At 36.3% G+C, this 14,871-nt stretch overlaps 1 protein-coding gene across 9 annotated transcripts in view; it reads right to left on the bottom strand.

The window, feature by feature from the left end:
• SENP6 (SUMO specific peptidase 6) overlaps positions 1–14,871 on the bottom strand; it is a 133,059-nt gene that overhangs the window by 77,973 nt on the left and 40,215 nt on the right. For 3 of the 9 annotated variants that reach the window (XM_043439585.1, XM_043439584.1, XM_043439586.1), the window contains 2 exons: positions 5,173–5,268; positions 254–274 (listed from right to left, as the gene is read on the bottom strand). In XM_043439585.1, coding sequence (XP_043295520.1) covers positions 254–274; positions 5,173–5,268 — 117 coding nt within the window. Of the gene's footprint in view, positions 1–253; positions 275–5,172; positions 5,271–9,163; positions 9,307–14,871 lie in introns of those variants that run through there. The other 6 variants (XM_043439581.1, XM_043439582.1, XM_043439587.1 and 3 more) reach the window with 6 other exon arrangements.

Genomic DNA, 14,871 nt, shown 5'->3' with positions numbered 1-14,871 from the left:
AAATACTTTATTTAAAGTAGTTACACATCAGTATAAATATATAATAATCATTCATGGAAAAATGTATGTTGAGAATTACAGTGAAATATTACTCACATAAGGCAAATATCATGTTGTGCTATTAATGTTTCCTTTGATTAAAATAATTAATAAGCCTAATGATGAACTCTAATTCAGTGATTTTTCAAAGCATATAAATAATATGATATTTTCTATTGTATCCATGCTCTAATTTCATCAATATTAAGCTTACCTTTCCTTTTGGTCCAGACTGCTTAAAACATGAAAAAGAAAAAAAATGTAAGAGGCAAGACCTCATTTTTGATATATCACTGTAGTTTTAGTAACTGCAGTTAATAAAGCAAAACTATGATTTACTTGTTTTAAACACATCACATATGTTATATATTAGTGCTTTCAATCCTGTCAGATATGTAAACTGGTTTTCAACTTTTGTCAGTACAGAAATTAATTTATATCTAAACATATTTAAATAAGAAAAAAGGATGTATAAAGATCAAAAAATTCTTGAAAGAGCTTTATTTAACGATATAACATTTGAGGACGTGTGTTATTTAGAGTGGTTACAGCAATAGTCTCCAAGGAACAATACTATTTTCTAAAAGCTATACAATTTTTAGAGGTCCCAATCCTGTTATCAGGTGTGATTACAGTAGTCCCATGGTTATCTGTATGGGATGGGTTCTAGGATCCCATGCAGATACCAAAACAGTGGGTGCTCATGTCCCTTATATAAAAGGGTACGGTATTTCCTCCCATATACAGCAAATCATTTCTAAATTGCTTATAGTACCTAATACAATGTAAATGTTATATAAACAGTTGCAAGCACCAGCAAATTCAAGTTTTGGTTTTGGGAACTTTTGGGAATTTTTTCTTTGAATATTTTTTATCTGGGGTTGGTTGTATCCACAGATGTGCAACCTCCAGTTACAGAAGTCCAACTGTATTTGCTTCTGAGCAAAAAAAAAACAATAAAAATTTAAGGTTGAAACTTTTCCACAAAAGCTTTATACTAAATACAAATATACTATATGACTGGAGACACTAGAAAAAATCCTGGGACTAAAAATCGTGGCCTCTAATCAGAAGTCCAAAGTATAAAAGGTCCACCCTTTTACACAGTTCATGGAAAATTTAAAAAGCTATCAACATCAATTACTCAAGGGTTTTTATAAAATCCTCAATTTAGAATAAGAGTCACATTCTACAATTATTCCCATTACAAAGAAAACTAAATATTCAGAACTGTAAGCAAAACATAGTTAACAAAAATTTCTGAATCCCCATATTAACTCCTGAATTCCTATCATGTGAAGCATACAAGCAAAATATCCATTCAGTCTTGGCAAATTAAGAAAAAATAATGTGGTAAGTTGGTTTTACATAACAACATTGAAAGAAACACTTATCTCTTTAAAAAAATTTTAATGATAAGGAAAAGAATTATTACAAACTTAAATGAACACCATATTTGAAATTTTACTTCTGTTATTTAAAAAATGTGATAACCTGTATAAGATAAATTTATATTGGACAAATGACAGAAAAATGAAGGAAAATTATCTATGATAAACCTATAAAAGTGAAACAAAATATAAATGTAAAAGCTCAATCTGTCTGTCCTTATTTATTTATTTCTTGTGGTGTTACGTTTTCAGAAAAAGTAAAATGAAAACCAAAACTTAGGCATTAATACCTAATCTAGTCATTTCCTACTCTACACTGTTGTGCCCAGAGTTCTCACTGAGAAGAGTTTGGTACCACAGACAGTAAAAGAAAGAGGCAGAAAACACAGTAGAAACAGAAGAAATGGGCTTGGTTCTTTCCAATAAACCAAAGGTGTCAGGAAGACAACAAAACCCAAAAATATATGCATTCATGTTCACGTCTCTTACACTTGAAAAAAATGCATTTTGTATGATATTTAACTTAGAGTTACGGGAGTTTTCTAATACTCTTCACCTCAATATGTGTTTATTATCAAACCCTGCCCTAGAAGAGCTTATATATTGAAAGAGAGAAAGAAGGAATAAAAGAAGGAATAAAGTTTTTAAAAAATGAGACAGGAAGCCATTATTGGTAATGTAAGACTTCGTAAAACTGTTGACTTAATGTTCCTTTTGGACTACTTCTGCTCTTAAAATTCAAAAAGAAAACAAGCTGATTGATCCTGGTATCTACGACTTGATTTTGGACTTCAATTTGGTCAAAGTGGTACTTTTCATTAATAATGAAATCTTGCTTATTCCAGGAGCTCATTTTCCCATTTATGAATTATATATGCTTTTGTAAACATTCATGTTCCCCTAGGGTCCTTTTATGTCTTTCTACCTAGCTTTAATTAAAAAAAGAAAAAAAAGGCGAATATGTATACAAAACACAAATCAATAAATAAGCTCTTTTTCCAAGTCTGGTTAAAGTTAGGAGTGGAGATGGTACAGTTATAAAGATTTTAATTTTCTGCATTTCATTTTTTTCTATACTATCTCCATCACTGCTAGTAAAACAACCTACCTTTTCAATATTAATTAGCATTTGGAATAACAATAAGAAACCAGACGCACCCATAATATCCTCCAAATAGTAGCTAATCTGATGTGATACTTTAACAACTCCTTTCTTTTAGATTAAAAAGGTGTGATGTACTTACTTCAATATCTTACAAATTATTCAAAATGCAGGTCTGATTTACTTAAGAGACAGGTTACACCACTCACCCCAGGAGGCATGGATTATGTGTGTGAATTACCAACTAGTGACATTGCCTTTAGTTTCAAATCAGAAGTGAGAAAATAAGGAAAATTAGGTGAAACTGTAAAAGCCAGTGTGCTTTTACACATCTCAGGCCTGACAATTGTGCCAACACTACACTAATTAAAACCAAAAGTTTGCTAGCTATCATCTTGGGTGAAGGCTTTTTTCATGCCCATTGAAGATGTGGTTTCTACCCCATGGAGTGTTCTCTTCTAGCCAAAACACTCAAAAGCTTCTTTAATACTTTCTTTAATTTTTCACTGCTATATATAGTACTACACATACTTTGTATATTGACTACACTGTACTCACCAGGTAAACATTTGTTTGTTACTCTGTCTTCTACCCTAACCAAACTTGAGCTTCAAGGAAAAAACTGTCATACTCATCTTTGACTACTCTGTACCTATGTATGCAGGTACATATATGTAGCATCCTGCATGCTTAATTGTGTTCCACTCTTTGCAACCCTTTGGACTCTAGCCCGCCAGGCTCCTCTGTCCATGGGATTTTCCAGGCAAGAATACTGGAGTGGGTTGCCATTTCCTCCTCCAGGGGATCTTTCCGACCCAGGGATCGAACCTGCGTCTCCTGTGTCTCCTGAACTGCAGGTGGATTCTTTACCCACTGAGCCATAGGTATGTAGCATAAAATCACTGAAAACTTTTGAAGGAAGGAAACTGGGAAGACTCTCAGTGACAGGTGTTTGTATGTCAAAATCTTTTTAACGACAGTCACACTGCAGTGGCACTAAGAAATATTTATTCCATGAGAGAGAAACATAAGGAGAATCTGTCCTGTAGACATGACACTTCACAGTTTTCCTTAATGCCCCTACTTGTTCTTCACTCTGTATTTTCACTCAGGATAGTTTTCTAAATACAAATTAAATCAGGTTTTTAATTTTCCTAAGAAACATTATTCTACTAATAAATACTACTCCTATTAACAGAAACTAATCTTTTATACAGAGGTGTAATGTATACCTTATACATGGCAAGGTATAAGAGGTGCCATGACATAGAATAAAAAAAACATACAAGCCAATTCCCAAACTGAAATCAATTTTTAACATTATCAGTGAAGAAAGGCGAGATGGGGAGAATAAGGCATAGTGTAAATAATTCTAAACTAACAGATAACTTCTAAACCAGTAATAATTTTGGTTGCAGAATACATCACTTGATTATAAATTAGTATTTCAACTTATACCTCATTTTCAGAATAGAAAGTAGACAGATTTTTCTCAGTGATGAATTATATCAATGTGATCAGCATAAGAGAAACAGTGTGTCTATCCTTCTAAACTTCTTTCTTCCTCTTAATTACTTTCCTTTTATTGTTTCTTCTCATGTTGTGCTACATGTAGGCCACAGAGCTTGATTTACAAGGCAAGTCAATTTTTTGGTATATATAGTAATTTGTCCATCTTTTTAGCTGAATTTCTAAAACATCTTACATTAAAACTATGAAAAATAATATATTTAGGCAAAGAAAAGACTTTCTTATAATGCTAAAGTATGAGAAAAATTTAAGGTTTTTAAGTTGAAACTATGTTATAGCAAATACAGCAAGGGTAAGAGTCAGGACATGTTTTCTCAATGAAGAGCAGTCTAGATCAGCAGTCTAAAAACTGAAGAAAAACATCTAGTACATATTTTAAAACAAACATCTAGCACATATTAAAAAAACCTTTAAGTTTTACTAACTATAAAAATTTAATGCAACTATTCAAAATGCAAGAAATAAAGAGATAAATTATTTTGTAACTGTTGGAGCCTAAAAATTTTTTTGTCAGCTGAAATTGACTAAGAACTGAAATTCAACTGAAACTTCATTACCATCCAAAAATGGTTATGAATAACCTCAAAAGCATTTAAGAACATCAACTATTACACTATCACTTGCATTATTTCAAGATTCAAGTAGTACTTTCACGATCAATGAGAACAGTCGTATTTATGAAAACACAAAAATTTCTCATTTAAAACTAACAATGTGATTTACTTTGATACTATGAAATTTTATAAACCTTACAAAGAGAGTAAAGTAATAACTATAGTTTGACTCATCAGAACTAAACTACCAGCTGAAGACTTCTCTATCAAATGTAAAAATCAGCTTAATTTAACAGGAACATAATCCAATAGAATGGCTTTTACTTAAAATGTCTCTATTTACAGACTGTGATTTATTTAAAAGTAGATATAAATAAACTTGTAGGGCATGAATTGTACCAGAAACATGAGTATCTCTTTAGAGACAATGGAAACACAGTGAAGTTCTAGAAAGTAAGAAAAAAAGGTTTTGTTTTTTTTTTTAAAAAGGCAGTGACCAACTCTTATTAAAGAGGATGATAAGTATATACTAAACAATGGTAATTAGAATCCTTACCTTTGGGCTGCTGTTTTTACTATTGCTATCTGTGCATTAGCATGAGGAAAACGTCTTACAGTTCCAGAACATAATGATGAATTTTGTGTATTTTCACTGCAGAGTCAAGAAACAAAGAAAAAATTAAACAGGGAAAAATTACATATACATAAGAAAAATGCATCCTTTAAAATCTGAGGGGACACACAAAAAACTTTATCCCTTATAAGAATTTTTTTATACATAAACCCACTGCCCATGTTAAGTTTTCCAAGTTTCCACTTTCTGAATTTGTCTCCAAAATGTTTCCAATCCAGTTTATTAAAGAAGGTGAAGAGTAGAACATCAGAACAGAAATGAGGAATCCTAAACCTATGTTTCACACTGTAATATTTCCTGTAAATTAATCTAGATATATTTCTTCTTATTCTCAATTTAGAAAAAAGCTTTCAAACTATATACTATGAATATACAAAGCTTTCTTATGTGCCAAAATAATAATAAGTGTTAATTATAAAAAAAATTAAAAGTGCTAAATTCTACTTTTGAATCTCCACTGACTTGAGAATTATTTAGCCTTTATGTTTCTAAGCTGACTATAAACTGAGAAGGTAAAAATAAAACAGTGATTTCAATCCTATTTCTGGATATGCAATAGACCAATCATATCAGTAACAGTGGTTCACTATGACAGCAACTAGGAAAGATGAATTATACCTAGAAGTGGAATAAGAAATCTCAAGGAGAAAGAAAACAGAAGGAGTCCCTCATTGAGAGTCCTGCAAGAGAACTGACTGGTCACAGCAAACATCCTCTTCAAACAACACAAGAAAAGAATCTACACATGGACATCACCAGATGGTCAATACCGAAATCAGACTGATTTTGCTCTTTGTAGCCGAAGATGGAGAAACTCTATACAACAGTCAGCACAAACAAGATCTGGAGCTGACTGTGGCTCAGATCATACGCTCCTTATTGCAAAATTCAGACTTAAAGAAAGTAGAGAAAACCACTAGGTCATTCAGGTATGACCTAAGTCAAATCCCTTATGATTATACAGTGGAAGTGACAAACAGATTCAACAGATTAGATCTGATAGAAAGCCTTAAGAACTATGGACGGAGGTTAATAACACTGTGGTGACCAAAACCATGCCCACGAAAAAGAAATACAAGAAGACAAGATGGTTTTCTGAGGAGGCCGTACAAAGAGATGAGAAAGGAGAAGAAAAAGGCAAAAAACGAAGGAAAAGATATACCCAACTGAATGCAGAGTTCCAAAGAATAGCAAGGAGAGATAAGAAAGCCTTAAGTGAACGATGCAAAGAAATAGAGGAAAACAATAGAATGAGAAAGACTAGAGATCTTTTAAAGAAAATTAGAGATACCAAAGAAACATTTCATGCAAAGATGAGTACAATAAAGGACAGAAAAGGTAAGGATCTAACAGGAGCAGAAGAGATTAAGACTAAGAAGACCGGGCAACAATACATAGAAGAACTGTACAAAAAACGTATTAATAACCAAGATAAGGACGATGATGTAATCACTCACCTAGAGCCAGACATCCTGGAGTGTAACAGTCAAGTGGGCCTTAGGAAGCATTACAATGAACAAAGCTAGTGGAGGTGATGGAATTCCAGTTGAGCTATTTCATATTCTAAAAGATGATGCTGTGAAAGTGCTGCACTCAACATGCCAGCAAATTCGGAAAATGCAGCAGTGGCCACAGGACTGGAAAAGGTCAGTTTTATTCCGATTCCAAAGAAGAGCAATACCAAAGAACGTTCAAACTACCATACAACTGTGCTCATTTCACACACTAGCAAGGTAAGACTAAAAATCCTTCAAGCCAGGCTTCAACAGTACGTGAACCAAGAACTTCCAGATGTACAAACTGGATTTAGAAAGAGCAGAGGAACCAGAGATCACAAACTGCCAACATCCGCTGGATCACAGAAAAAGCAAGAGAATTCCAGAAAAACACCTACTTCTGCTTCATTGACTACCCTAAAGCTTTGACTGTGTGGATCACAACAAACTGTGGAAAATTCTTCAAGATATGGGAATACCAGACCACCTTATCGACCTCCTGAGAAACCTGTATGGTGGTCAATAAGTAACCGTTAGAACCAGACATGGAACAATGGACTGGTTCAAAATTGGCAAATGAATACGTCAAGGCTGTGTATTGTCACCCTGCTTATTTAACGTAAATGCAGAGTACATTAAGCAAAATGCTGAGCTGGATGAAGCACAAGTTGGAATCAAGATTGCTGGGAGAAATATCAATAACCTCAGACACCACCCTAAAGGCAGAAAGCAAAGAGGAATGAAAGAGACTCTTGATGAAGGTGAAAGAGGAGGGTGAAAAGCTGGTTTAAAACTCAACATTCAGAATATTAAGATTATGGCATCTGCTTCCATCACTTCATGGCAAATAGATGGGAGAAGAAAGTGAAACAGCCCAGACTTTATTTTCTTGGGTTCCAAAATCACTGTGGATGGTGACACTAGCCATGAAATTAAAAGATGCTTACTCCTTAGAAGAATAGCTATGACAAATCTAGACAGCATATTAAAAAGCAGAGATGTCATGTCGCTGACAAAGGTTCATATAGTCAAAGCTATGGTTTTTCCAGTAGTGATGTATGGATGTGAGAGTTGGACCATAAAGAAGGCTGAGCACCAAAGAAGTGATGCTTTTGAATTGTGGTGTTGGAGAAGATTCCTGAGAGTCCCTTGGACTGCAAGGAGATCCAACCAGTCAATCCTATAGGAAATCACTCCTGAATATTCATTGGAAGGACTGATGCTGAAGCTGATGCTCCAATCCTTTGGCCACCTGATGCAAAGAACTGACTCACTGGAAAAGACCCTGATGTTGGGAATGATTTAAGGCGGGAGAAGGGGATGACAGAGGTTGAGATGGTTGGATGGCATCACCGACTCAATGGACATGAGTTTGAGTAAACTCTGGGAGTTGGAGATTGTTAGGGAGGCCTGGGATGCTGCAGTCCATGGGGTCACAAAGAGTTGGACATGACTGAGCAACTGAACTGACTGATTTTAATGTATACTTAAGTATCTTTATGACTTAAAGAGTGAGGAGTTATTTTTTTAGAAAATCCAAATAGCATGAATCAGAAGGTAAAAGTTGATTTGTTAATCTTAAGATGAAAGCTTTCAGGTCAATGAAGGGCTGCACAAGCAAAATTAATAGATAGGTAACTATTCAGGAAAAAATATTAGCATTCTTCAAAACCAAAATGGAACTGATCTGTTTTATATATGGAATCCTTCCAAATACAAAGGAAAATAAGGAAGTATAAATAAGAGTCCCTTGGACAGCAAGGAGATCAAACTAGTCAATCCTAAAGGAAATCAACTCTGAAGATTCACTGGAAGGACTGATGCTGAAGCTGAAGCTCCAATACTTTGGCCACTTGATGTGAGGAGCCGACTCATTGGAAAAGACCCCTGATGCTGGGAAAGATTGAGGGCAGGAGAAGAAGGGGATGACAGAGGATGAGATGAGTGGATGGCATTACTGACTCAACGGACATGAGCGTGAGCAAACTCCAGGAGATGGTGAAGGACATGGAATCATGGCAATCTGTAGTCCATGGGGTGGCAAAGCATCAGACACAGCTGAGTGACTGATGACAACAACACTGAGATAATCCCGGTAAGTATTTCCCAATGGAGTCACGACTTTTAATATTATGACCAAGATTTTGCTGTTTGAAAGCAAGTTCATTTTACGAAATCCTCGTGTACCAAAATTTTCCTTTCAATATTTTTATTCCAAACCAAGAAATCACTGCAATCCATCCTATTCCCAAAATTCAAAGCAAAGAATTCACACACGAGGGCCATTCTATCTCTTGGCTCTACTGACAAACTGACAACAAAAGGCACAGGTTGGGCCGACTGACCAACGCGGCCGATTAGCTTCTGGCATCGAACGTTCATCTTTTCTGTAGGGACGCATGGTAAAGAGCCTATACCTCAATTTCTTATTGTTGCTCAACATGTTAAGTCCAATTGCGTTGCCTTTCAAAGGTTTTAAACTTTCAATCTTGTTTCGTCTTGCGCATGTCTTCCAGGGATCAACAGAACTAGTAGCAACAATTTCAGATTGACGATTTAACTGTAAAAAGACCCATAAATGTTAGAGTCAATAAACGACAAAATAAGATAATTTATCAACAAGTATTTGAAAATCCATTTATTAAAAAAAACAGTAAAAATATACCAGCTATTGGAAATGGGGGAAAGGGGTGGCAGCGGCACAGACTTAAGAGTATTTCAACTGTAGTGCTTTTTTTTCCCTTAAGCACAACACAAATATGTAGGAACATGGGTATTTATCATATTACTTCCTTTTCATTTCAGCATCACCGAAGATATTTGAGAAAATTACAAGAAAAACAAAAGGGATGAGGGTGGAGCATCTTAAGCTATCTTTAGCTGAAAGCAAAATATAAACATTTCCCCTGCGAAACGGGCCTTGATGCCCCTGTAGGACAGGACATCCAAATACAGCAGTAAGTTGTCACTGTAAAGGACTATGGCTTTAGCATCAAAGTTTCTACATAAACACAGAAACTGAGATAATGGCTTCATATCTTAATACTTGAAAACAATAATACAAGTATACCAATAACCATCACTTTGCAGTTAAGAAAAAAGTCCCAAGTGCTTAGTAATACCTTGCCCAAAACAATATTTTATAAATCACTCTTATCTACTTTTATATTGCTTTTGAAACAGCAGTCTAGTATTTTAAATTTTTACTTTTTTTACAAGAAAATAGTCATAAGATAACCTTGTCACCAATCAATTATCTCCATAGAAACCTAAAAATTCACTTGAAAAAAAATAATTTTTCCCACTAAAGAAAGTCTTTTTGTGAGGAGTTCATTGTGCCAGGACTGTTTTTGTTTTCAGGCATATGAATACTACAAAACCCCCAAAAGATCTATTTTAAACATTGCTTAACACTTTCTCCTCCTTGAGACAGTTTCTTACTTCTTAATCTTTCACAGCCACGTACTTTGGACTCCTTCACTTATGATGACGACAGACAAGCTAAGTGGCTAAATCTTCCCTCTACTCTCTGAAAACTAGAAAAGCTGGACAAAATATAAATTTTTAAAAAAAGAAACTGTTTGAAGCACCTGGGGTATACCAAGGCAGTGAAGAATTAAGTGACAGTGACAAGAAATTCAGAGGTCTAAGCCCAGACTCTTATTTTTCCGAGACACCTGCTGTCTCCAGAAGATGCAATGTCTGGAGCTGCAGAAGATGAGAGGCTGAGAAGCTAAACTGAACACCCAGCAGAGTCACAGAGCTGGGGAGACAAAAGTAGAGTTCAGCGTCTACTAAGTATGGACTGCCTCTTAAAACACCTCAAAATCAGAATGAGGATATATGAATAAGAGTAAATTAAGGGTGAATTCAGAGAAGGCAATGGCACCCCACTCCAGTACTCTTGCCTGGAAAATCCCATGGACGGAGGAGCCTGGTGGGCTGCAGTCCGTGGGGTTGCTAAGATTCTTGTTGGACATGACTGAGCGACTTCACTTTCACTTTTCACTTTCATGCAATGGAGAAGGAAATGGTAACCCACTCCAATGTTCTTGCCTGGAGAATCCCAGGGACGGGGGAGCCTGGTGGGCTGCCGTCCATGGGGTGGCATAGAGTCGGACATGACTGACGTGACTTAGCAGCAGCAGCAGCAAGGCTGAATTAGAACTATAAATCCAGCTTCCATTCATCTCAATCTCCAGTTGAAGTTTAGATTTTAGAGTAAATCTAGATGAACTGCCTGGATGGTTTGTTAAAACAAACTGCTGTGTCCAACCCTTACAGTTTATACTGATTCAGTAGGTTTGGGATGAGCCAGAGAATATGCATTTCTAACAAGCCCCCAGGTTTCATAGATACTGCTGAAAAGGGGCCTCTGAGCCACAAATGCTGAAGCCTGCAGGCCCTAGAGCAATGGCAACTACTAAGCCTATGTGCTGCAACTACCATATCCATGTGCCTAGAGAAGCCACCGCAATGACAAGCCTGTGCACCTCAATGAAGAGTGGCCCGCCCTCACCACAACTAGAGAAAGGCCCTGTGCAGCAAAAAAGACCCAGCACAGCCAAAAATAAACACAGCAGTGTGCACATGCCAAAAACCCTGAGACATTTCCATTATAGACCAACCATTTAATTTCACCCCTCCATATACGGATAATTACAACAAATAAATGACTGCTTATGGCATTTGGCTTCCGAGGTGGTGGCTCAGTGATAAATAATCTGTCTGCCAATGCAGGAGACTGAGGAGATGTGGGTTCGATCCCTGGGTTCAGGAAGATCCCTTGAGGAGGAAATGGCAACGCACTCCAGGATTCTTGCTGGGATAATCCCATGGACAGAGGAACCTTCTGAGTTACAGCCCACAGGGTCTCAAAGAGTCAGACACAACTGATCACGCGCGCGCGCACACACACACACACACACACAGATAGGCATTATGGTAATTACTTTATACTCAATATCTCACTTAATCTGCATATTTTACACATTTCAGTAGTTCTTCAGACTGGGATTCAGAAGCTACACCTAAAATATCAGGCTAATTACTTGACACTACTGAACTGAATGACAGGATTAATATGCTCAAATCTCCCACTTCAGTTCTCTTTCTCCAACAAAATCTCTTCACCATGTATCACTTAAACTTTATGGGAAATCTGTTCCTAGGTTATTAAAGATCACTGAGCTTAGAAAGCAAAGTAACTTGTCTAAACTAGTTAATGGATTTGAACAAAATATTGACCCAACAACAAACCCTATGCTTTCCCATACTACACTGTATATAAGGAAGTTTTTATAGTGTTACTTGCAGAAATGTGGGCTTCCCTAGTGGCTTAGACGGTAAAGAATCTGCCTGCAATGCAGGAGACCTGGGTTCAGTTCCAGGGTTTGGAAGATCCCCTGGAGAAAGGAATAGCAACGCACTCCAGTATTCTTGCCTGGAGAATTCCATGGACAGAGGAGCCTGGTGGGCTACAGTCCATGGAGTCACAGAGAGTCAGACACGACTAAGAGACTTTCACTTCACTTCATTTTGCAGAAATATAAATACTATAAATTATGGAAATATAATTATAGATATTAATTCTTAACAAGAAGAGACAAACCCAAACTATGTTATTCCAAGTAACACTCAAAATCATAACATCTCAAAATCAAAGGAATAAAAATTTCTTTATATGCTAATAAATGTAGAAAGCTAATCCTTCCTCTGAAGAAGTGGTTAACCCAAAATTATCTTACTCAACATACAGGCATTTAACTCAGCAAATTCAACCATATTTCTGACTAAGTGCTAAAACATTTTCAAATTTCCTTTTTAAGAAAATATTTAGGCACAGCAATAGGCAACTCAAAGTTCATCATTAAAGCAAGATTTGCATAAGACAAATTCTTAAATTTCCCAATTCTGCTACCAACAGGCTACTATCAAAAGCTTTATACAGTCAGCAATAAGACAAATAGTACTTTCAGTTTTGCAGATAACTCATGAAAAACATTTAGTGTATTGTTAAATTGCCTTAGGAAAGGGCCCTTACCATCTGTTACACTTAGAAAGTAGCTTGCAGTGGGTGGAGGCAGGGGGAATGTCACACCATAGGAGAATCACAGGATGTAAATTTGTAAAAGATTCTCTTCTCACACAGTTACAAACCTACAGTACACAATTAAAGCTGCCAGAAAATTTAAGAGATATCTGTTGAATTAAAATACAACATATAAATTATTTCAGATGCATGGCATATCTACTTTTCTTTATGCAATAATTTTTATTTTCTTTCATTTTACTAGTATTCTTGGTAATCTACATCAAATTATTGGGAGAAAAGGTGTAAACAAGTAAAGTTCGAGCCATTTATGACCATCTGATGGATTAGCTACTATTCAGTCTAAAAGTGAAAGTCAAAGTTGCTTAGTCCTATGTGACTCTGCAACCCCATGGACTATACTAGACAGTCATGGAATTCTCCAGGCCAGAACTGGAGTGGGTAGTCTAGCCCTTCTCCAGGGGATCTTCCCAAGCCAGGAATCGAACCAGGGTCTCCTGCATTGCAGAAGGATTCTTCACCAACTGAGATATGAGGGAAGCCCCAATTCAGTCTAAAGGCTCCCCGAAAACTTTAATTTTCCCTCCCCTCTAACCCTCAGTTCCCAGGTGGCGCTAGTGGCAAAGAACTCACTTGCCATAAGAGACATGGGTTTGATCCCTGGGTCTGCAAGATCCCCTGGAGGAGGGCATGGCAACCCATTCCAGTATTTTTGTCTGGAGAATCCCATGGACAGAGGAGCCTAGCGGGCTACAGTTCACAGGTCGCAGAGTCCACACGAAAAGCCCTAGGTGGATTATATAGTCTCAGAATTCTCACAACCATCCTATAGTTAAATGCAGACCTAAAATCTGATATTCAAACTACTTTAATATGGGCTTCCCTGATGGCTCAGTGGTAATTTGTCTGCAATGTGGGAGACCCAGGTTTGATCCCTGCTTCGGGAAGAGCCCCAGGAGGAGGAAACAGCAACCCACTCCAGTATTCTTGCCTGCAAAATCCATGGGCAGAAGAGCCTGGCAAGTCACGGTCAACAGGGTTGCAAAGAGTGACACTCGACTGACCAACTGAACGCACACGCGCTCTAAGTCACAGACCGTAGGCTGTGGGCAGATCTGGCCTGGGAGTCTTGGTCTGCTAGTCCTTGCATCGTAGCACTAATCATTAATAACTAATAACAGCCAGTTACCAGGATACAAGCTCCACGGGAATAAGAAACATGTCTGGTTTGCTCGCTACCATCTAGAACACTGTTAACAATACATATTTTGCTATATGATTATTTCACTAGGACTGCTAAATGTGCAAAAGTTACCAACATGTGTATCTTCCACCCAAGCTTACCGCACATCACAACAATTTAAAAAAAAAAGAAGTATTCAGGAAATTGAGCATTTCTGAAATTAAGAATTTCAGAAAATAAGACAGTATAAAAGAATCTATTAAATGATTAAAGACATTAAAAATATGTTAAAGGTTCTGAAATTCTTAAAATTGAAATGGAAACAGTACAGAAAGAACAAAACACTATGAAAAACATAAAATCATAAAAGAGAACCAATAGTTCTACAAATTATATTTTAATTTTTTTTAAAAAAGAAAAAGAAATGAATGACTAAACAGCAGATTAGGTATAGCTGAAGATAAAAGCGAACTGGAAGAGACAACTGAGGAAACTATATAGAATATGGTACAGGAATGATTTTTTTTTTTTTGGCCCTTTATCTTTTTTCTTTTACACATAAAATATACATTAAAGGGCATGAAAAAAATTGATGGTCTAATTATACCTAATAAAATTAGTTCCAGAAAAAATGAGGAAAGGCAATATCTAGATAATGACCAAAATTTTTTCAGAATTAATAAAAAAATATGCATTCTTTATATAAAGAGGCACAATGAAACTGCAGGAACCCAAAGGCAAAGAGATTATTCTGTGAAAGAGAAGGGGAAGAATACTAAAACACTTTGGACCAAAGTAAAGGCTTTCTCCTAATTCTACACTCATTTTCAAATATAGTAAAGGAGCTACATTAGTTTAAACCAATGATCCATAAGGACCTATATATTATC

This window comes from Cervus canadensis, chromosome 20 (genome assembly GCF_019320065.1).
Source record: "Cervus canadensis isolate Bull #8, Minnesota chromosome 20, ASM1932006v1, whole genome shotgun sequence".
In the NCBI taxonomy this organism is placed as follows: Eukaryota; Metazoa; Chordata; class Mammalia; order Artiodactyla; family Cervidae; genus Cervus; species Cervus canadensis.
The sequence above is the reverse complement of the archived record's forward strand: the minus strand, read 5'-3'. Positions and strand labels throughout refer to the sequence as shown.